Below are 25309 nucleotides of genomic sequence, written 5' to 3' on the forward strand. Positions count from 1 at the left end.
GGTAGAGCATGGGAAGCTGAAAAGCCCTTGACTAGTGTAAGCACTACCTAGCAAGAACTAAAACATTGGTGCGTTATCAACTTTGTTCTCATCCTAAATCCAAACCACAGCACTGTACCAGCTACTAGGAAGGAAATTAACTCTATCTCTGCCGAAACCAGGACAGACAACAACTCCAATAACATTTCTCATAGGTCACTATACTGCTATCAGATGGTGATAATAATCAACTATTACTAACCTTGCCCTGGAGCAAAACCAACCAGAGATGAAAACTTTTGTCTTCCACGTTAAGGAATTAATTTTAAAAAGAAAAGAAAGTCACAAACACGTGAACCTGCAAATATCTATGACAGAATAGGCATTCTGTGGGCTTGCAAGTTTCAAAAATGTCTCTTTGAACAACATTTCACAAACATCTGCTACTCTGCTTTTCTTAGACATTGCAAATGAATTCTAATTTTTCTATTTAAACTTACAGCACTTGCACCAAAAATATATTCATTAGCTATCATTTTTCATTGATTGCTCATATGCAAGTAGTCATAGTCTTAGGCTTCCTCAAAATATTTTGGAAGTGAGGTCCACCAAATTTTGCACATGGTATACTTGGATACCTGACACATTTTAGTTTTAAAAGTACTAATTCATCCAAATACATTTAAACTATTAAGTCTTTGTGTCTTGCAACATGCATTAAAATACATAAGCAAAGAAATCTGCAAAAACAGCTCACTGTATTAATCATGCCATAAATAAGAATGGCAGAGAAGATACAACATCTAATATAGAGCCTACTGATAATATTCTGCAATCTGCAGGCTTTAGGTGAAACCATAAAGAAGGGAAAGTAGGCAGGTTTTGTTCTCTCAGATGGAGAGAAAAGAAGTTCATGCTTTATGTTTAGCAAAGGAGACGAGTGAGGTTGCATAAAATCCTCCTCGCTTGTCCTCTGCCAGCAAAGGACACGTACAATAGCTTCACCAATCTATTCTTTTCTTCACAAATCTGTAGAAGCTGGAAGCTGTCTCACTGAGATGCGGTTGCAGTGCAGATCTTAATAGATTCAGAGGCAAAACAGTAAGAATTGCAATGCTGTCCTGTCATTGCCATAGGTGGCTGCTGTATATTAGTGGTTACAGTTCAATGGAAAGGTTAAGGCAACTGAATTTCATGCACGAGGCACATCTTCCAGAAGCCCACGGTACAAGTGTTTGAGTCTAAAACCCACTGTGTGCGCCAGTAAAGAAATGAAGGTCACTTACTGGCATTATTAGATTTTGTTCACGTTTCAAATACCAACAAAAGTGCCAACAAAATGTTTTCTCTGCACAATTTTGCTTGTATCAGAACTCAAATATTACAGCTGTAACAATCAGTATTCCATAGGCTACCTTATTGGGGAAAAGAAAAAGCTCTAAACCAATTAGTAACAGTTCTTAGTTTGATATTTGATTAATTTCATACTTTAAATAAGTGATTCTTAAGAAATCCCATTAATTTCAGGAGCATTAGGAGAGAAAGCAGTAGACATTGTCCCTGATGGTCATAGTACTTAGACAAAGTAGATTTAATTCTTAACATAATCTTCTCCCACTCCTCTTTGAACTACTCAAGGTATATAAAGACAACAGAATGTAACAAGCAGAGATTTGGAGCGGAGACCACATTATCAACACAGGTCACAGAGAGGGAAAACGTACTTTAAAAAAGATGAGCTAAATATAGATCTAATAACTTGCTCGGATTATAATGGCCCAAGGGTAATTTTAGGATCCTATACCCCACAAGTGAAATAGCAATTATAAGTCTAGAATAAGGTGCTATTTACCCTTCTGAAAAACATCACATGGGCAATGTCTTTTAATGGACACAGTCTGCATTTTGATCTCAGAAGGGAACAGAAGGTCCCTGGTAAACCTCTCTTCAATAACAGGAAAATTGACCTGCATCAAATTTGTAGGACAGCTTCTTCACTTTGAAAATGTTTACAGTTCAGATATGGATTCTTATCAGAAGCTGACTTTTGCAAATTGTCACTTCATCTGTAACATTTCTTTCAAATCATGAAACTAAAGATTCTGGAATTATTTGTATTTTAAAGGTTTTGAATACCATGGCAGACCTGCTACCTCATATACTTTTTGACATATTCACTGCTATATTCTTCTTCTGATATTCTTTCCCTCTTTTTTTTAAATCCAGACTGCATTAATACCAGCTATTTATAGAAAGAAAGAAAGAAAGGTAAGGCAAATGATTTCAGACATTTCTAAACAATCTTTTAAACCATAATAAAATAAATATTTTACTTCAAAGCAATGTAGAACGCTAATGCGCAATATGGGACAGCATGTAGTGGTCAATAAGCAACTTGGAACACCTTCTATATCAACAATAATGTCATAAAAATCAAAATCCAAAATATTACATTACAAAAACCCTAATCCCCATAATAACCTGGGGGAGTTGGTCTTTCCTTGGCAGGTAAAATCCACAGGTAAAATCCACAACTGAAAATCATTCCCATATATATTTATTGAGAAGCAAATTATTCTATCCCTTACCAATCTGGAAATACTACCCCATGAAAATGAAGCTCATGAGTCTCAGTCCTGACTCTACAGTAACAGAAATGAGTGAGTAGGAGTGATAGGGGATGGCACAAACTGCTGCTGGAAGGAAAAAATTTGTAAATTGTACTTTTTCTTCAGAAAAAAAAATAGAGTGAAAAAAAAGATGGCTTATTAAGAGCTAGTGAGAAGCTTAGGAGGCTCAAAGTAGTCCCACCAGAACCAGATTAACACACAGTTATCCCGAACGACATGCAGAGTCATTCATTCTTTATTGACTGAAGAAGAGAGCTTCAGAGTCTACTGAATCTCTAACAGGACTTCCTATAGTACATTCCCTTTGAGTTCTTCCCTCCAAGCACTGACCTTCTCCAATACTCTCCTGCCCATGGAGTCTAATGTGATCACAGTCTGAATTGATTTGGCTGAAAAGAATTATGACAAAGACCTTACATCGTGGTTACCCTTGAAGAACATCTAGCATATGCACTTCTAACTCTTACCGCTAGCAAAATTAAGCTCTCACTTCAACTCTAGTATTAGGAAGTCTGAATAGCAGAAAAACATATTACAAGATTCCATTGTCTAAACAAAACAAAACATTTTTTTGTCCAAGATTATGAAGTAGAGATTTATTTGATAAAAACATTCTGATGACACAACAGCAAATACTTCACCTTCTGGAGAATTTTTTCTACCTGTTAAGTGACAGCAAGCCCTATATATCATTTACACTTACCTGTATCTGTTGGAAGCTAAAAATAATGGTGCCTTTAGGAATTGTACCCTACCTAGTTTGTTAAAGACGACGTGAGGCACTTCTGTTCTGCACATTTTATTTTTACACTGCTTAACACTGCTGTTATTCCTGAGCCTGATTTATGGGTACCCTGGGGTACTCCTAACCGCTTTTGATGTTATTTCTACTGGAAACAGTTGACAAAAGCAGATCTCCCCTTGAGGATTGCACAGTTTTAGTATTTGTTTCAACTTTCAGCCATTTGCTCAACCTATTAAGAGCTTCTTCAAAGACATAAAATAGCAACCCATCACCTTGAATGCTACAGAAAAAAATAAATGCATAAAGGCTGCCAGTTCACACTAACTCTGCCGTAGATAGGCAGAATACATTGAAAGGCATTACACTACATGGAATACGGCCTATGGATTTAGCATAGACCTACAAGGGTATGTGGCTCTGAAGTATTTCACTCTGTTGGTCAGAGCTGCATGAAAATATTCATATCAAATATAAACCCAAGGCAAACAGAAAGTGTGCCTAATGTAAACTTGAGAATAAAAATTGGCAATAAGCTTAAACATTACTTCTACTTTGTATTTTTTCTATATACCATAGAGTACACTACTGCTTTAAATACGATTTTTATGAGCTCTACAAACCTTGCTAAAACCATACATATGCTGTGCCAAGAATCTTGGAGCCTGACTGCTCTGCCTGTGGTGGACTAACTGTCCATGATAAATGGATGGAAACAACTAGAGAAATGGTGTATCTTGCTGTGAACAATAATATTTAAGAAATACATAAATAGTAACTGGTTATCTTTTCCTGTTTAAATTTTTTCAGCAAAAAGGAAGAAAAATGTATTTTGAAGAACGGACACAAATTATTTTTTTTACTGTAGTGTAGCTAATACAAAGTAATAGTTAATGTACCAAATACAGTTATTCATCTTTTCCACCTGAATGCTATAGAATTATGAAGGAGGGTTTCACAAAATACTGCAAACTTCAGTGCCCTGGATCCTACTTTTCAACTGCATAGGAGTATTAGAAAGTAATTGCCAGCGCAAATACATATAGTCACCTAAATGTTTAATGAAAGTAAAAAAGTTATGGGTATTTGTGTATTTTCTTTGAGTTATATATAAATATTCCAGGAATGTTTGGTTGGAGAAAAGAATTAGAAACTCAAAAAACTGAGCAGAGATTTCATAAGTAGCCCAAGAAATTACTATGACCTTTGTGCAACACGAATAATTTATTTCATTGTCCTATCTCTAGCTCTTTGCAAAATGGGCTTACCTTTGACCATCCTTGCAACTGGAAAAAAAGAAAATCAGAAACAGAAACTAAATTTCTTTCACAGCTTTAATTGGAAAATTATTTCATTCACCCAAAGATACATGTGAAATTATATTTTAACAACTCACAAGACCGGCCATGCAAAAAATCAAGTAGAGTAAGGTCTTCTTGGTACCTCAGTTCTTGGTATCACCTACAAATGTTTAATATTAGACAAAACTGCATAATAGACTTTTATGGCTTTAAAAATCAAACTTCTGAAAGATAATCAGCATTTAATGTATGGATACATTCTCAAAACTTTAGAGTTATCACAGAAATGTGTATCAATATTTTGACATGATGAGACAGAACAATTTTCTTCCATTTTAGTTCCTCTAACGTTGCCTAGAGAAGGGGCTTTTAGACAAGTTTTTTTTTCTTATTTGTTTTCTTCTTTTTTCTTGTTTCTTTTTTTTTTTTAATAGAGTGGAGAGCTTAACAAAAACACAGGAAGTTGTCAGGAACAGACAACTTTTCCTGAAGTCTAGAAATACTTAGAGTTCTTGAGAACCCAGTGGACACAGGTCCTGGAGATAGGTACTGTTTATCCCATGAAGCTCAGCTGTTAGTTCAGCAATTTTACCCCTTCATTGTACTTCATGGTGTTTGGTGACCTCTTTTGATGTTTCCCGAGCCCTACACAGAGAATACTAGGACATGAATAACCCTTTTCCATGCCACCTTACCGCTAGGATAAAAAGTATACTTTCATTGCAGATCTAGTTTCAGCAACGAGCCTTTGGGTTTCAGCTTCAAGATTATCCCAAGCTGGCTGTGATGAAGAGCAGGCTACCTATCATTGTGTAGGATATCTGTCAGCCATTGCCATTTGGCTTGGGATCAGGGATCAGCCATTGTCCCTCTTTTATTTAGCAGTACAGACACATACTAGGGCTCTGCACTGCAGTAAGCCAAATCATTCCTCTTGCCCAGTGAATTGTTAGAAGGGACAGGAGAACTAGCCACTTTTAAGTAGTTTAGTCTGCATTCTTGCTGCAAAATGCTGAGGTACCAATTTGACAGAGACTGATATCTGGCCTTTAACCTATACCTAGGAGCTAGTTCTGTAAATACACCACAGAAGATGCTGCCAAAATCAGTTCATTTCCAGAAGACACACCATATGAATCAGTACAGAGTTCAAGCATCCCTTGCAACTTCTCTCTTTTGACCAACAACTATCATTTCACAATTCTCTTTCGTATATGTTTTCATGTAAGGAACGGTGCTACCTGAAGAGTCAAGGTACAATAGTTTCATGTTAGTTAACCATGAAAGAGAGAAGGAACTGAAATAATATTGGCTACTTCCTGCCGATTTCATCTTGTGCAGTTCCACAGGCCAGTGCTTATGGGTGGGAAGAAATTAGGAGGTGTGCAGGAGAACAGAGGTCACTTATGAAATCATATGAAATATACAATATGGCAGAAAAGAGAATATCCTCTTCATCATTTCACTGCATCACTTGAGGAACAAAGAGGAAACCTACATCTATAGCTCTAGGAAGTATGAGAAGTCAAATTCTGGCTACATAAATTTATTAATGCATTTACAACCTTTAAAACTGCAAGAAAGCTTCTGGAGTACTCTCCCGCTCACTCTTGGGATAACTGATTTCACTGCCTCCTGCCAAACAATTAATTCCATGGCCTACAAGACATACTGGGTCAGAAGAGTATTCCCCTGACTTTTTGGAGATTGAAGGGGATACAACTGCTCTGTAGGCTGTTTTTATAACATCTGCCATCTAATCCTCTTCTCATACTACAGTCTTCAGAGATCTTGCTATGATCAAATAAAATCTGTCAGCCATTCAGAAAACTAAACTGAACTTTCATTATCTAAAAAGTTACCTCTATGCTCCATAACAGAAGACAAACCTATTTATGAACAACTGTATCTGCTACACAAAATAAAGAGAAGACTGAAAGACTTATTATGTGTATGAGTAACTTCAAAGAACCTGTTGTCCCCATCGTGGATAGATAACTAGGAATTGCTAGTGCCTTGTCAGATGTTCAGGCACCCAATCCTACCCTGTTTCTTAGGATACTCAGTCAGAACTCCTACGAACTTTTAGAAATAAAATACTTTAAGATCACCTAACGGCATCTCAGAAGGGGTCCTGTAAGCTAGAAATAATCTGAACGGCATGAGGCCAACAGGAAGATGTGTCTTCCTTCCCTGTTTAGTGTATAAATCCAATAAGCTTATTGATAAATAAATATTCCCAGATTGTGTGCTGAGCTAAAAGTCTTCTGAAACTTAGGTCTCCCATAGTTATTTGATGCCTTAATTTAAATTAATGAGAATTGATATGCTTTTGTGACATGTCAATAAATAGTCCCACTAAACTTTACTAGTAAAGTTTAGGAAGCCAATAGTTAGTCCTGGGAACAGTTCAGCTAAGCAAATCCAGAAAATGAAGTCTTACCTCTTTCTTTCCTTTGGGATTTTGCCACAAAACAGAGGAAAAAATTACAACTTCATGAATATGTTTGAATAGGTCTGTACTGAATACACCGATTCAGGAAAATGTCAACATATCCATTTAAAATTTGATTGAAATAATTATAACCAGTTCTCAAACCTAAGTAATCATATTTATGTCTGATAGTCTTCCCTCTTGTTCTTGGGAAAAGGAGAAAGCTGGGCTCAGAATGGAAACTTCATATTATCCTTAATTACAGAGAAGTTAATACTGCTGCATACCTAACCACTGGGGGCAAACTATCTAAGTAATTCAGCATGGACTGCCTGCAAGGTAGTCTCTGAAAGAGACACATGGCAACACTGTAAATGCTGTGTATATGGGAAGTGATGGACACCACACTCTTCTCTTCAATGCACAATTATCTTTTAATCTCTAAGACTCATTTTCTTGAGCCAAATACTGTCAGCAGCCAATCAGCTGCTATCAACGCAGCAGCATGCAAGCACAACACAATATAATTATACTAGGTCTGGGATAGAATCAGAAAAACCACCTATTATTTTAAATAGGAATTTTACTTCCAGGAATCCAGCTTTTCTTCCCCAAAAAGAGATCTCTTAACTGTTTCATTCACACCTCCTCCTATCCTATAAGATTTTTCTAAGTTCTTTCTTCTATTGCAAAATGCAGACCAATCAATAGCAACACTTAGAGTGTATAACATGGTGTCATTAGTTTTGAGGTTCCACCTCAAAACATCTCCTAATCAGTAGATAAATGTGTTTCAGGTAATTCTTCACAACAATGGTAGCTGTCTTTCTCGGGCAATTGGTTTTTAATCCATGCATTTGCACGTAATGGTATTCTTCAATATATGTGCCCAAATACCATACGGTAAGATGGATTACAGTATTTAAAACTGCAATAAACAAGAACATGAGAATAGATGCATCATAAGAAATTTTGCTTTCATTTATAAAACAAAGACCAAAAAGTTCCTTTCTGCAGGAACAGTTTGTCCCCCTCAAAGTTGTGCTTTCATTCACCGGCTTTTAAATACGGATTAGCAGCAAAGATCTACGCACTTATGCCACTATCTTGAGCACTTGATGTTGTAGTTAGAACTTAAGCAGTCAGATTTCCACCTGCAACTCAACAAAGCTAGAAAAATTTAAATTGTAATAATACCGCAAAACAAAGAACACACCTGAAAATGTGGCCCGTTTTCCACTATGATACCAGGCGAAAAAAATGTTTAAAAAGGAAAACCAGCAGAGGAAAAAAAGCTCTTTGAAAGTAATAAGTACTCTGAAGCACTGAGACTGCATCTCTGACACTTTTCGTTGTACTTACCTAATATCTGTGCATGTTATACATGTGATACAGCGACTGTTTGTTGTAACGAGATTCAAAGCCACAGATGTTTCACTGTCAGTGGTTGGGTGTGCTCCACATTTAAAGTAAAACTCCTGAAATATTGAAGGAGAGATAAAGAGAAGATTATATACCTGCCGCTCATGTCCTCCCTTTATCTTAGGCTAACTGACATTTGAGACAACAGACAAATCACCACTGCCAACAGAAAACGAGGATAATCATTAGGAAAGGTTTATAAGGAATCCCTTGCAAAAATACCGGTCTAGGTGTGTATTTTCTTCAGTGATTTCCCTAGCGAAGAACATACCTACTTGTGTACTAATTTGATATCAGTGCCAATACATTCTGTGAGTTTCTGGATTTATAGAAAAAAAATTACTTCTTCTTGACTTCATCTAAGTATAGTCATCAAAGGCAGAATACTAAGCATTGTCACTATGTATTAATATTTTCACATTTTTTTTGTTACAGATGTTACCATTTTCTGAACTCTAGAATACAGAATTTTAGCTCTAAATTAGTAAAGTCTGGCCTTGCTTTTGTGATGTTGGAAATCTATACGATACAATTTTACCATCATATTAAAGGGAAGCTCTACCTCTCTTGGGACACGTATTGCATTTGCAATTATATATTATATTGTGTTTGAATTCAGTTGCTTTAGTCCATACCACTCTATATAGCTTCTTAGACTGCTTTCATTAGCGTAACACTTTTTACACAACTGTGTGCTTTGTTCTCTTTTCCATTGCACCCCAGGGAAAGCCATACCAATCATGCTGTGCTTTCATAAGGTTTTGTTATAAAAGATTGTTTTTAATGTCCAAATAGCTCTTTGCATATGTAAATAACAGCAGTCTGAAGACATATGCTTTGCAATAGGAGCCACAGATGACAGTTTGCAGTTTCTTTGTTCCTATGAAACCTTTTTCCCAGTATCAAATTGTGGAGGTTCATAATGAAAACATTAAAACTGGTATAAATGAAGTGTGAATTGGAAGGTAAGGGTATAAAAGCATCGGAAGAAATGACAAGAAGGCATAAAAGAATGACAGCTGTTGACGGCATCAAGATGTTAGGATCACAGATGATTCTTCAAGACACCCAGACTGGCGGAAAAAAAAAAAAATCCTAAAAAAAAGAAAAAAGGAAAAAAAAGAATAAACTGCAGCAAGAGAAAAAGACACAGAGACGGTGAATAAATCAGCAGCTTTTCGCAATGACTCACAGATGTGGGACAGGATGAAGGAAGAAAGAATTACAGTCACTGTCAACTTCTTTAGGGTGCAAAAGTCACATCGAAACCGCAGCACTAAGAACAACTCAAAAGCCATGAAAAAGACTTGCTAGGTGGTGTTTCCTAGTGTCACCCCAAGTTCCTAGCTAGACTGTCTGGACACATATTTTAGTACTTGTTAGTATATGAATATAAGAGAATGAGTGTGGCTGAATGAAATCAGTTTTGTTTAATACAAAATCACCTTCCCCTCTATACAGCCTTGCACTGAGATTTTCTACAATACTGTACTAAAATCAGTCCAGAAAAACCTCTTACTTTCTCACTACCTTGAGCCTTGCAGTAGGGAGTTGGTGGAATCTGGTAACCGGCATATGAGAAGTATTAATACAACCTTCCCCCCAGGTTAGTCAATCCTGCTTCTCGAAATGCACTGATACATGCAATAGAATCAACACAAATAAAATACTCAAACTCCGCTATAAGTTAAGGACTCATTGTCTGAACCATGTGTTAGTAGCAGTTTAAGAGAACTAAGGGGTAAGAGGATAGTTTAAAGGCAAGCCTATTTTTAAAAACAAAGTAATTGTTCACAAAACTTTTGAAGTAGTCACCTGTACATAATTATATAGAGCTAACTTAATAACTAAATCATATTTCTGTCCTGTTTCATAACATCAGGAAGTAGTCTCAAGCAAGAAAATATGCTTAAACTCATCCTTAGACAAGACTGTAGACCTTCCACATTTTTCTCTTTTTCAAGACCCACACTCACAGCTTTTAAATATCAGTTCAACTTGAAGCATTTCAGCAGTTGAGAATGAGTCAATGGAACTACACATTCATCTGGAGTACATGAAAACCTTACACAATCTGCAACTTTAATTTATTTTCAACCTTTAAAAATGTATCCATTAATCTTTGTATTATTTGCTAATGGGTTTTGGAGCTTGAGTTTTCTTTGCCCTTTGATTTTACTTTTGTTTGAATTAAATGGTAAGAAGGATTTATTTCAATGCAGGAAAAGTCTTGAAAATATCTCCTTGCTTCAGTACATCTGCATACAACTAAGAGAATATTGACAACTCACTATTCCAGAACAGATAAACTATGGGCAAGGAAACATACAAAAGAAAAATATTTTTTGATAAATTACTTACCCGCTATAATAAAACTTTCTTTGGGTCACAAGCAAAAAGAAAAAGAGTAATAAAGGAATTAAGCTCTAAAACACTTGAAATAGCTTTAGACTTAATTTTTTTTCCCCTAAAGAGCATCTGTTTGATGATTCTAATTGCTTTTGATAATAGCTCACAATGGCTATAAGTTTCTTGTCATGAAAGTTGTTTAATGACGATGGAAGGGAAATAAAGAAATACCATTTTTATTCCATACTCTAAGATGTATAGAATACTGCCTACAAGTCAGAGAGGGGAAAAAAAAAAGAAAAAAACAAAGAAAAAAACCAGTCAAGTCTTGTGCTACATTCCCAAAATACTTTCTCTGTAGCGTTAGGAAAATTACTTCTCTATACTTCTGTTTATCAGCCCAAAAACTGCTTTAATAAAATTCCTCTACTAACTATATTTACAATGTGCTTTGGTGTTACTGAATGGAGAACATTAAGGAATGTGAAAATACTATTTGAAATAACAAAAGAAAATATTGCCACTCTTGAAAACTATTCATTGAAAGACTCCATGCTTGAGTAAACTGCAATTAAAGAAACAGCAAATCTTAATATTAAATGCAAACAGAACAGAGGCCTCGTTAAAAGTATAGGAAAAAAAAATCCCTCAAGATTGTATATCAAGTATTTGTTCAGAAGAAATCTTCAAGAGTAAAGAATAAAAAAGTCATTTATAACAAATGTGTTGAGACTAGCAGTACAGTAAAACTAACCCATTTATAACATGTTCACCCGTGCAAAAACAAAAGGTATCAACCCACACAATGCACAATTCCATAAAATCAACACAACAGTCTATGTCTGTAGGCCTGAGACATCAGTGCTGTGATGGAAGTTCAGAAATACAGGGAGAGATTGGAATCTGAAAAACTCAGTATGCTGAGTGCCTAACAGTTCTGGCATAGTGTGGACTGCATTTCCACAATTTTTTTTTTTTATCATAGTAATACGCATTCCAATTGTTGGAAGGCTTTTAAAAGTCATGAACTCAATTAGGTTTCCAGTTGCAAATAAAAATTTATGTGGCCTGGTTTCACACATTGTGTAAATAAAGAATCCACAAGTATTTATTTGTTACATAGGATACATTTACAAGATTACATTTTAGACATAAAATTTGACACTTCAGTTTTGCTAAAGACGTCTTCGCTGATGATGGTACATTTTCCCAGTAAGGTCCCTTCTGCTGCTTACTGGTTCCACACAGCTCCCAGGGGCCAGATCTCTACTGGTTTTGGAATGGGCTAGCAGAAGGTATCTACCAGATTTCCCAGAAACTGAACAGACTTCTCGTGATGCAAGCACAACCCTTTTATGCTGGGGCATATATATATATATATGAAGTTATGAAGAAAGATAACCCATCAGCACAAGTTGCTTCTGAACTGATTCCAGCAATGAAATTACTGAGAGTGAAATATAAGTGGGAAGAGTTTAGCCACTTCTCACTCTCCAGCCTTGCATGTCATCAGGCATGTAAATGTAGCTATTCTTTTATTTAGGCTTTCACCCAGTGTATGATAGCCTAAGGAGGGAAATTTGCTGGATTGTTTAATCTAAATCAGTGTATGTTCCAAGGTTAATCTCCAAACAAGTTTAGAGACCTTGGAGCCAGGCTATTTAGGACTAACACTAATTTTGCCACAGACTGTCACACTCATACGAGCAGTTCTTAATTCTTAAGGTTAACATCAAAATGTCTCTCTATACTTAACTTATGTTATGCTATATGAGACAATACTTTCAGAATTTTAACCTTATAATAGAAAAACCTTACAGAATAATATAAAAGGGATGGGCAAAAATTCATGCAGTCTACATCACTATCTGACCACTTCTAAAATATTTTAAAATAGAAGAAATCACATTATTCCTCCTTTCTGCACCTGTGTTCTCACTTGGTACAAAAATTTCTGATGAATGCTTTTTTTTTGTTAGATATTTCTGTTCAGCAATGAGTAAGGAAGTCAAGAAATTACCGCAAAAGCCGAGACCAAATTTAGTGCTTTTCTTAATTCTGAACGCGAGTAGTTTTATGGTCACCTTCTACTGCAGTGAATACCGTTAGATCATTTTCTTGTCTAAAGGCATAGGTCCCATTAAATTGTAAACATTCTATTTAACACTACAAATGTCTTCCTTTTGGCAGTGTATCTGATAGATTGTTATTCAGAGAAAGGAGCAGGCATTGCTCTTACATACTTTGTCATATTCTTCACTCCTGTTATTGCTTTTGTGTCACACAACATCATAAAAAGTACAAGGGGGAAGAAAAGGTTCAGAGATACATGGTCAGTGTTAGCTACATTTTATGAAACTCAAGAAGAAAACGCTCAAATTTATAAAAAAAAATTCTTTGATATTTTACCAAAAAAAAAAGCATCTCTCCCTAAATTCTGTCTTTTCAAACAAAGCAGGGGTTTGCATACCCCTAACTGCTGATAAGTGAACTATCTTCTATATGGTCAAGTAACCAAAGTAAGTAAAAGATCAAAGTCATACACAAACCATCAGTGGGAAGCCAGGGTCTGAAACAGAGTAAGGTGAGACAGGCCCACAAGAAACTTTACCCTTTTGATACGTGTTCCCCAGTCCAGTTTACTGGACTGTCAGAAAAAACACTGTTCTTTGCTAACAAGTACCAAGATAGCCTGCACCTCAGCTGATATACAACATATATACATGAAAATACAGATTCCTACCCCTGTTTCTCATTCACTGTTGTGTAAATTGGTTAAAAATCTTAAGGAAGCTCAGCCTTTGCATTTCTTATTCCCTTTTCTTAATAAGCTACAGAACAAGGTGGGGACCCTATGGTATTTTTCCCCTGAATTACCCACACATGTGTTTATTTAGGACTGATAGGCAAAGCCATTTATTAATATGTGTTATAGCCACTGAAGTTGTAGTTTTCATTTTTCAAATTATCAGCACTCTTGAACCTCCTTTCCTCTGTATCACCATAATTATTCCCCTGAATGAGAGAAAACTTCAATGCCATTGTGGTATACTCCTGTGATAACGCTTCATTTCCTTTTCCAACTGAAAAATTAAATAGATATTCAGTGGATCTGAGGACAGATTGAAAGAAACTCACTTCAGAATAGCTGTGAAATCAAATACTTCTTCTGGGATGTTCTGGGAAAGACTGGGTTCAACTCTGAGCAGAGACACTTTAAGGTTCCCACATCCCAGAAGAATTGCAGGCTGTGGCTTTCCAGGGCATAGGAATATCTCTGTGGCAAAAAAAAAAAACCAACCTGTAAAAAGTCACAGTTCACATGTGGAACAGGCAGTGCTGTTAAAGTTAAATAAATAAAAAGTGTTAGAAAAGCTGTTTGAATTACACTGGCTAACTAATATGAGGAAGGCTGTACAGCCAAATAATAATTTTTAGAGATTACGGCAATCAAATCTTAAATGATTTTGTGACAGACTCATGAATGCATTGTGTACGTAAGACTGCTTCACCTTCTTCTGTGAGTCAACAGTATTTTCACTAGCTGCGGTTACTGAAAGATATCTTCCGCAAAATAGTGGCCTGCACTACCAACTTCCCAATTCCCCTATGCAGCTCAGCAGATGCTACCAAGGACCTCAGATCAGGTACTGAGCATTGTGAGCACCATCTAGTACCAATTATTTGGTGATTGCTACTCTGCAGGGTTTGTTTTTACTAAGCAATGACTGAGAGACCTAAACAGCTGTTAAGATCAAAGGAAGAAAATTATTAACCATAATTCCAATTTTTTGCAATATAATTGTGTTCAGAGTTAAAAAACCACATAAATAAAGCAAAAGCATTCCTATAGCTACCTAAATTTCAGACAAGCAAAGTCTTCTGTTTATGTTTGGAGTTCATCTGGAAATGTTACTGCAACTCTTATAGCTGAGAAACTAACCTTAGGCTCTGCTCCTGTCATCGTCACTACTTTCTTTTAAGATGTTCTCCATTCAACAATATTTCTTTCCTACTTGAGTTTCCAATCAAAATCAAATGTTTTCTTTGTGGATTTCCTGTGATTCATAAATTCGATGCTTGATCATGATATCAGTAACGTAAACACTCTCCCAAGGGGCAGCTGACTTCCCTGAGCTGGGAAACACAACTGCGTCTTGGGCATGGCTAGCTAGATCACCTCCTAGGCAAACGACCGATAAATACAGCTTTCATGGACTGCCTCAGTGGTTATGGACAAACAAACTGATAACTCATTTTGAAGGAAAGGATTTGTGCACAGTATTAGGCCAGCATTCAAGCTGCAGCATGTAATTCCTTAAGTACTGTTTCAGTGTCAAAGAACTATCTAAATCGATCACTACAAAAAAGTAGAATAATGCACGTGATTCATTGCTAATTCTCTATTAAGATTAAGCAGGACAATAATCAAGGTTATTAAGTGACAGTGGATTTGAAGGTCCTTAGCATAGATTTTAGGCATACTGCGATGCAAAGATTAAAGATGTTGGTCACTTTAACCATTCACATACCAATACTAATATAAATCTTTCAAAAGCATAATCACTACACTCAGACAACATTTCTTTACCATAAAAAAATTCTTAAAATAATTTTTCTATTTGAAAGAGAAGATCCTTTGAAAAACTCAGCACCTGATGTCTGACCTACATATTCAGAATAGAATCAGAATAATCAGCAAGAATGAAAATAAAGCAATGCCACCAATACCAACATATTTTATATACATTTCTACACAAATTTCCCCAGCCCTCACACTTTCAAATCCATGGAATCTCTGCTGTAGAGCATGCAGTAGAAGGACAGCATGGCAGTTCATGGATGCCGTCAGAAGTGTGAACTTTTAAAGAAATGCCTTTATGGGATGCAAGGAGAAAAACGGATATCCCAGGAGAGATCAAATATTATATAGTAAGCCTTGTTAATATACTGCTGATAATTAAGCTGACCTCAAAGATAAGTTGACATGTATTTTCATGTGAAGAATGACAACGAAGTGCTGATATATTAAATTTCAATGTCTGTAAGAAGTATATATTTATTTAATTTGGCAAGAGACAAAAGCAGCATAAAAATGTAGAAGGAATATGAGCATCTCTCTAATATCTGCTTTGTGACGAACCCCATTGCCCTTCTCAAAATGCCGCTGGCTAAGAAGAAAGATCTGTTATTCATGATAAAAGCTCTTTAGGATGAGTATCCTTTGCCAACTCTTCACTGAGGCTGTCAGATTATGCTTGGTCTTAGCGAATACATCAACTTTGACCTATGTGAAGGATGAGGGAGGGAGGGAGTTAACTTTTGAAATTATTATTACGTTTTTGAGACAAGCACCAGTTTGGGGCAGAAATGTTACTCTCCTGCATTTTTCCAAACTTTCTTTTCTGTTCAGCAGTAACAGTTGCAATCTAAATGTGTCCAAGTGACTAAAAGACACGTTATATTGCAGAGAAAGAAGTGTCAATACATCTTTACAATATCTCCTTTTTATTCTTGGTCAACATTAAATAAGTTAATGTAAGAAAAACACTAAAAATATACAGTTCTGCTTCTTTCTCTTAGAATCAAACATATTCACCATACCTTTTATTCAGTTGCGGATATGAAAAACAATTTGTTGCATATCAAATATTTGGACAGATAGCCTATGATATGGAAAGTATTTTGAGTGTAGCAGGATTACGGGATGGGAAACGTACATGCTATTCATAATTCTTTACAAGACCTAGTGTTTTAGCCCTGACCGAGTCACTTAAAGACAAGTTTTAGGCATATAAAAACATATTGAAAAACCCATCGTAAATGAGTTTTTTTAATGAGACATTTTCAAGGGCTACGAAATAGCAACAGCCTCTATTATCATACCCAGATCCCACTTTATTTTTTTTTTTAAAAGAGTTTTTACTGAAAGGGACAAAAAACCCACAGCCTCTATTATCATACCCAGATCCCACTTTTATCCATATTCTTAAAAAAAAAAAAAACAACACAAACCAACAACAAAAACAAACAATCAATCTTTTGTTTATGTATTTATTCTCCTTGCCAAGGGACGTTTCTATCTTTCATTTTTCCAGAATTCACTAGAACAACAGAGGTATTGTTCAAAAATTAATAACAGGACAGCTATAGCTACCATGCAGTTTTAATCAGCAGTCTAATGTGATATAACCAAAATTATTAAAGATTGAAAAGATCTTACTATCCATTTCTGAGGGAGCCATCACTTATTATATGTGATTTTCAGTGATTTATACCAACAAGGTTGTTTTCGTACAATGGTGCATACAGCTTGCATGTCTATTGTCTGCAATACAAAAACCTCAGGTATTACTTTTCAGTTAATAATTTGTATTAAAATCTAAAAAAAGGAGATGGATATAATTAAGATTGAAATAACTGGCATGATGGGTTATTAACTATACAACGTTATAATGACATCTGGCCTCTGGAGATAATGTGCAACTATAGTTTCGTAGGACTTTTGTGTATAAGAAAAGCAACAAGAAATGCAGTACCTATCATGTATTATTCTTTCCTTGTCTACTAGAAAAGACACAGTGGAAGCAAAGAGCACAAATGCCTTGGGAATCCCTTAGCTGCTGCTGCCCAGACAATGGTATTTCAACCACCCAGGAAAGTACTCTGTGTGAAAGTGACTTTTCTCATTTTTAACAGCAGCATTTCTCATTTTCTTTGCTTGTCTAAAGGCAGCCACACACCATACTTGCTTCATTTCTCTGCAAGTGGTAGCTCAGGCTCAGACAATCCTGCCACTAATTCTGCTGTCATTCCTTTGAGCAGTAATATTTCCATGACACAAAGACAGAATGAACAGGACTCTTCAGCATGATCCAGCTCTTCTATCACCCATTTTTTCATAGTGTAGACAAAGAAATGAAGGCTGTAGGGCATCATGTCTCCTTATAAAACAGATCTTTGCCTGGAAGGTTACCTTGTAGTGGAATCAAAGGCCCTATAGACATTTGACCAATCACCAGAAACGCATAATTAACAACATCACAGGTACTGTAATATCCGTGGTACGTAAAGATAGAGTAAGATAGTTGTAAGTAAACAATGTTTCAATGAGAATGGCTACGCTTTCACATAAAATCATGTGAAAGGTTTACACCTTCCTTGCCCTGGAGGAGTGCAAACTCTCCCCTTCCCCCCTCTGCTCCGAACTTTCTTCATCCATGTTACATTTAGAAATACAGTCTCTGATCAACACTAACTTCTGGGCTGAACCAAGACTGCAGTTGGCAGGAAGATTAAATTACCTAGCCCAGCCCCCGGAGCCCAGCCCAAATAGTTCTGTTGAATTTGTTCACCGGGTTTCAGCATGTATGAAACAGTTTATTTTGGAAAAGTTCCTCTGAATTACTTGAGCCACAGAGGAAGTCTCTGTTTCAGAGTAGCTACTTAGAATGTATTATAATCATCATATCCTGAACATTAGTGCTGATTTCTAGGACTTAAACTTTCCCATCAGCCTCTTTTAAAGCAGAATCCAACTGTTTAAATTTGTTATCAAGTGTTTCCTGTAGAGAATCAATCCTTTACTTTGAGCTTAATTTCCTCTGGCAATCAGATTTGAATTTTTATGTGAACGTAAGCCACAAAAAGGTCTCAAGGAGGGAAGAAACTCAAATACTATATGATATCAGATCCTCAGGCTGTGCTGCTTATGGCACAAAAAGTTATTTGCAATTACAGGTTTGAGTGATTTGTTTCTCTTCCAACCATGCTAACAAGCACTTAGGGTAAAGATAGTGATCAAGAATTCAAATTACTATAGAATAAATCTAAAATGTGTAAGAAACAGGACTCCCATACTTGAGCTGTAAATATTGCACAGGTGACATTATGTTGTAAGGTCTCTCAAAGAATCTTATCTTGAGCATTGGAGAAAAGCCTACAGAGTTAACAAATCACAAATATCTAAGTAAACGACATCATTTCTTTAACTAGCTGTTACCTTTCATGAGTGTTCTATACGACACGACCAATTCCATGGTCTAGTCTGTAAATATTGCTGTGTTTCTGCACTATATGCAGTAGATTCCCATCCATCTGATCTTATTGCAACTGAAACATTTAAATTTTGTCCACCCCTTGATATCAAAGGAACAGGTCAGGTTCAAAGCTTAGAAAAAAAGGTATTTTTAACTCAACAGCCATCTTGAAAAATGATTGTTATTTTTGGTTTTAGGTTTTCAGCCTTCAGCTAATATCACCAATGTCCTAGAGCCTCACATCCATCCATTAACCGTATAGATGATCTACAAGTCTGTAACATAGCTGAAAGGCAGTACTAAGACACCTTTCATTTAGCACTCAGGCTGCCTCAGGGGGAGCATCAGTATTTATGTGAGGACACTGGGCAGACAGAATTAGGCTGTAATAGTACAGGAGTGGCTCTTTGCCTCATCTCTGTGTCTCAGCTTTGAAAAATTGGACGGTTTGTTCTGTCATCTTTCCAATGCCTGCCATAGATCAGGGTATGAATGAGAACAAACCAGCCAAGACATTGCCCAGTTACGTTGGGTACAGTGAGAGAAGGAAAGGGAGGAAATGGCAGAAATGTTATTCTCTCCCTCTGTATGAGATATGCTTGCCTTTTGCTCTGAAGACTCAGAAATGTACTAATGAATGTTTGGCACCTCCTGAATATTCATTGAACAGGCAATGGGTTTTTGAAGTCTATTTGCCACTCAGCAGCTTGTTGCTTTTCTTTTGAAGTGTGTTCTTTGCCGTGACTATGCATTCTGTTAAGGACAGCATAGCTATAGGTGTGCTGTCTTAATTGAGTTCTGAATTATTGGGGTTTATGCTCCTAATACTCTCCTTTCTACAAAGGTGCTAAAGAGTAGGTCTTGCGTCCCACTTACACACACAGAGGTAACATCTAACCCGCATAGAGCAAGACACATTAAACCCAAAGGTTTGGGGAAATTCTGCAAAATTCTTCCAATAATTATTTTTCAGGTTTGTCGGGTTGCCAGAGTTGATGGAGTTGGGAGTAAATTTACATGTGTGTGTTTAGGTTTTTTCCCCTAAATCTCTGGTTTAAACCTTTTACTTCTACATGGACTGAGCAGTCAGATGGAATGTTTGTGCTGCATCACACAAACTGAAGCTTTCTTAAAACAATAAGCAACCAAAAAGAATACTGTGCATGATGCTCAGAACATATGATAAATAGAAAAGGAGGAGTGATGTTAAATAGTCACATGAATAGACAGAAGCAAATAGTTGATTCACATTGCCATCATCCAAGGAGGGAAGAGGACTATGTATATGTTTAGTTCGTTTTATTGGTTTCAGCTAAGTATAATCTGTACATAACTCCTTACACAAGGAACATTACAATTGTTTCTTCTACTTCTGTGAAATGAGGTAAAGATGTTTCATTAGTGAGGTAAGCATTTTAGATAATGTTTTAAAAAGCAAAATTTGAACTATGATGTCCAGTAGAAACACTTCACAATCCTGTTATAATTTTCAATATATAAACACATAATTTGTTACTTCAAACTTATGAAATACAAATAAGTCTCTAGTGTTTTACATGACTCATACATTAAAAAACAGCATTGTTATGGAATCGAATACACCACTACCTAATAAAATGGCGTTATAGGCTAAAGTCTTGCAAAAAACTTTCCCCGGAGGTTCTTACAGGTTACTAGATGTTCTTGAAAGTTACACAGGGCTGCAATAAATGAAGTGGGTAGAGGGGACAAACAAACAAAAGCTACAAAAAAAACCACCGAAAAACTCTTCTCTTTGGCTAATCTTGTACCGCAAAACTCACTAAAATCTTAGCAGTAAACTGAATTTGTTCTCTGGCATTTAGTTTAATGTTCTCTGTTGTTTAGGGTCTTTTAAAATGTATTTTCAATATATAATATATACAGATGAGCTAGATGCAATATATATGCAAGATGAACTAGAAAACATAAGTCACAGTGGGAAATCCATTATCTCCTCTATAATCTTGTTAGGAAAAAAGAAATCTCTGTTTGCATTGCACTCTTACCTATAGTTTCTAGCATAAGAAATCTGAAAAATGCAACAAAAGCTAAACAAGCATTTAACACAACAAACCTATTTCATGTGCATACTGGTACAGAAGCTGCCAACATTTTTCAGTAGATGACAGCATAGTATCTGATTTGAAAAGGTATTTTCTATTATTAAAAACTGAAAGATGTGGACATTTTTCCTTTGAGACAATTTAATACATAGACATATTATCTAGCGTAGATGGCTATTTGCATAGCTTTAATATAATGCTGATGGTGCCTTGATAGACTGTTTTCACTAAAGTGATTTAATTTGGTTTTCCAAGCAAACCTTTATCTACGTACACTGCCTTCATCGTAAAAACAAGCAGCAAAAAAAATGAATTGGTTTTTCCTAACTTAAAAAATTTTATCCAGGGCGAATAAGGCTACATCCACACTAGCAAACAGCTTATTTTTAAAGAATATTCAAGAGCATTTCTGGGTGATTAAACACAGTCATCCATACAGTTGCAGTGTTAGCAAGGTCCCTGGTGCCAGCTAGCATCTCTCACAAGCAGAGTTCAGGAGTGGGCACACCCAGGCGCAGTTCTTGGTACGTGGCTTGCATCCCTGTTTTGGGGACTGAGAAAACTCACTAGCTGCAGATAAGCTATGCTGTACCGTTTGGCCATTAGGTATGAGGAATTTTACCGGCAACATTTGACCTTGTGGTCCTCCTATGAACAGTAAGTGGGACATGGTTTGTACCTCTCTCTACTTCTGGAAACACATTTTCTTCCTAACCAGTACTATTTCCTGGTCTGATTTCCTCTGGTATTCTGACCAGACAGGCAACTGCGGGCAAGACTCTTCCACCCTTCTCCATTGCAAAACACATTCTGCTCCCTGAATTTACTAAGTAGGTTTCTACCTGTAGAAATAGCTGTAAATTCATACTTAGTTTAGCCAAAAGAATTTGCATAAATAGAAATTCATGCCCTCACTCAGATCAAAAAGTAATTTTGTTTAAAAGTGTGACTAAAAAGGGATTTACACGATAGCAGAATCTTTAAATGAGAGCATGAAGAGTGCATGAGCAGTATAAAGTGTTTTCCACAAACAACACACAATGCTACATTCTCCATTTGACATTTCAGAAATTATTTTTATTACAATACCTATCTTACAAAGCAACTAAAATTGCTTTAACTTGCAAATTACCTCGAAAATGTATTTCTGAAAAAATACTTTTAAATGTATTTATTATTAAACTATTTTACTTCAACTTTATGTAAGGAAAACCAGCAATTTAAAAGATACAAAAGCATGACCAAAATCATTGCCTTGTAATGGGCTACCAGAAAAAGAACAGAAAAACAGAAAGACAGATGTTACCATGAACATTAAATAAAACCAATTGTCCAGGTGCATTCTTATTCACAAAATTTCAAACACACCATGCTGACTAACTCACTAACTTGCACTGTCCAGAGCACCAGCAGCACTCTAGCAAAATAACCGCTGGAAATTAAAGCTGCCCCTGGTTGGCTCGAGTTCCCTATGTAAGATGTACAGCTTGCAGAGGTAACTGAGCCAACGAGATGAATTTGGCCTCACGAATGTTGTGTTCACACAAACATAACATGTCTATTATAGCATTTGTTATGACAAATCTTTTTTCAGACTCCAAAATTCTCCCATAGATGGCATAAGCAATTAAACAGCTAGTGTTTGCCAAACCCTGCCATGCACTTACCACTGCGTTTGCAGTTTCCTGACTGCTATTCTTTCTGCACAGGCATTATCTCATTTAATAGCAGCAATGTTCACTAGGAAAGCTCACGACAGCTTGAAAACAAACTTTCCATCACATGGTCTATATGTTCAAGAATATGTAATGCATACATAGGAAGACCTTGGATAAGTACATTGCATAAAATAATCCCTTCGGGGTAATTAGAAGTTAAAAGGAGAAATACATTTGCCTGTAAAACACACACGCTTCATTTAAAGGTGCAGGTCTGTAACATTATAAAAACGCACCCTTCCAATTTCAGACAGAAATTACAGCTGGATATCAGATGTGGTTTTTTTCTTTGCTTTTCCCCCTTCACATGTTTACAGTTTGAACTTATCATTTAATTACTATCATGCTGTGACCTACTCTTGAGGAAACAAAAACCATCACTTCTAAAACACTACTTACCATAGGAAAGGAGTCCAGCCTTTAATATGACAAGTAACCTTTCCAGTCACTTCTTCCAGATCCACAACAGGACCTTGCTGAGCAACACCTTGGAAAACACACACATTATACAGAAAGTAGAAAACCTGAGTTCAGCTCTTTCCTGAACACACAAAGCTCCTAACTCAGCTCCTAGGAGTGTGGGTATGCAACTACATTCCTACAGACACAAATACTTAGTTCACGTGCTCCATATTTTATCCAGCCTGTCATGCAAAATGCTTAACTAGTGCGGAGGGCAGGGACTAGAACCCAGGACAGTATGGCCTAGTATAGCTTAGGGACAATACTTAACCACACACAAGATTATGAAGGTCTCCTACATACTGCAGAAGGGCACCACCACCACCATTGGGCTTGTGACTGACAGTAGTTGTGGTTTCTGTGGAGCAGTAACATCGCAGGTAAAGCACCCTTTCCTCCACAGACTAGATGAAATAGCAGCAACTATTTTACTTATATGAAAAGACAGTCCTCGATGGAAATTAATTCCAAAGAAGCGCATACTCCCTCTAGCCTACACTGGTTCAGATCCCCACACTGACTGTTACAATAAGTAGGGCCAGGAACAAGATGTGGGCTGGGCCTCTACCTTGCTGAAGGTTGGCAGACCAGTAACACTGCAAGTTTTCCAGTGTACAATTCGCTTGTTCTTGAGGAACATAAGCGGGGAGAACAGAAATTCATGGATGGTAAGACGTCCCAGATATAACACACTAATATTTTCATGAAATTGAAAGACAGTTCCAACTGTGACACTCTTGCATATTTATTTCTATATATTTTCAAAGAATAGTTATGGTTTTTACAGTTACTTAGAAAACTAAATATTTTAAGTTCAAGTTTAAATAAAATGCACAAATTCTTAGGTCAGATTTCTCTGAGCTAGAAAATCAGTTGAAGGAGATTCTCGCAGAATTCCAGCTATACAAATGCTCCAGCAAAAACTGTGAATTACAAGAATCAAGTTATCACAGCAAATCCTTATTGACAGGTTAGTGATCCTGCAAACAATGCGCTATTGCCTACCAGTGTTTAAGATAAAGCTCCCAGAAATCAATCTCTTTGTGGGTGCCACCTCTAACACATAAAAGTCATAGCACCTTTAACAGATATCTCCTCAGTGATTTTTGTTATTTTTTCCCCTTTACAACCTCAAACTCATGTGGGGCTGATATTTTTGTTTGAAAAGAATGAGATGTGCACAATTACAGCTTCTCCTAACGGCACTGTAACAGTGGCATTCAGTGAGAAGTTATTTCTTAGTAGTTACCACACAGGCACCAGAAGCACATAGCTTTTCTTCAATGTGCAAGACAACAAAACCCACTGATGCAACTTGAATACTCCTGTGTCAGTTCTGACGTTGCAATGGTGGGGTAGCAGGAGTGTGAGACAGCTTTATGCATCAAAAGGACAAAGCCTGCTTTTTGCTAGAATGCTCTTTCCTCATCTCCTGGCAGCAGTTTAAGCACATGTAGATTTTAAGAACAATTCGGAACCACAGCTACTTTGCCCACACGCACTGAAGCACCACAGCGGAAAAACTCAAACATTTGATTTCAGAATGCTCCAAACATTTACTGAAGTCCCAAAGAGCTGCTATGATATAATGTACAACCAATCAGCAAACGTATTACTCGGTGACATGAGATTTCACAAATATTTGAAAGAGAACTGTTGCAATGCATAATGACAAAAACAGTCTATGGATAACATGCTTTTAACAGGTTGGGTTTTTTTAACCGTATGTTTCTAGCCATCCATTGTGCCGAAGCAAGGGAAATACTTGACTTCCAAGCATCCTCCCAGCAAACAGCCTGAAATACTGAGTATTCCTAATGACACTGTAAGAGCTACGCTAAGCCATTTTTACGTATTTATACAGTTAATTAATATACATTCAAATAAATGTCCCATTGGGGCAGGTGCTTAAAACATAGAGTAGTGTTAATGTCAGCAGACTATTTGTATATTTAAAGCTGGGTATATAGAATCATAGAAGAGTTTGGGTTGGGTAAAGGTCACTAGTCCAACCCCCCTGCCGTGGGCAGGGACATCTTCAACTAGATCAGCTTGCTGAGCCCCGACCAACCTGACCTTGAAGGTTTCCAGGCATGGGGCATCCACCACCTCTCTGGGGAACATCTTCCAGTGTTTCACCACCCTCAGC

The 25309-nt window shown here is 36.7% G+C and overlaps 1 protein-coding gene across 1 annotated transcript in view; it reads right to left on the reverse strand.

Moving 5' to 3' along the window:
* PARK2 (parkin RBR E3 ubiquitin protein ligase) overlaps positions 1-25309 on the reverse strand; it is a 659837-nt gene that overhangs the window by 389338 nt on the left and 245190 nt on the right. Inside the window, exon 6 of the mRNA XM_009290119.1 lies at positions 8449-8564. Within this exon, the coding sequence (XP_009288394.1) occupies positions 8449-8564 (116 nt within the window). The remainder of the gene's footprint in view (positions 1-8448; positions 8565-25309) is intronic.

Source organism: Aptenodytes forsteri, unplaced genomic scaffold (genome assembly GCF_000699145.1).
Source record: "Aptenodytes forsteri isolate BGI_AS27 unplaced genomic scaffold, ASM69914v1 Scaffold122, whole genome shotgun sequence".
Taxonomy (NCBI): Eukaryota; Metazoa; Chordata; class Aves; order Sphenisciformes; family Spheniscidae; genus Aptenodytes; species Aptenodytes forsteri.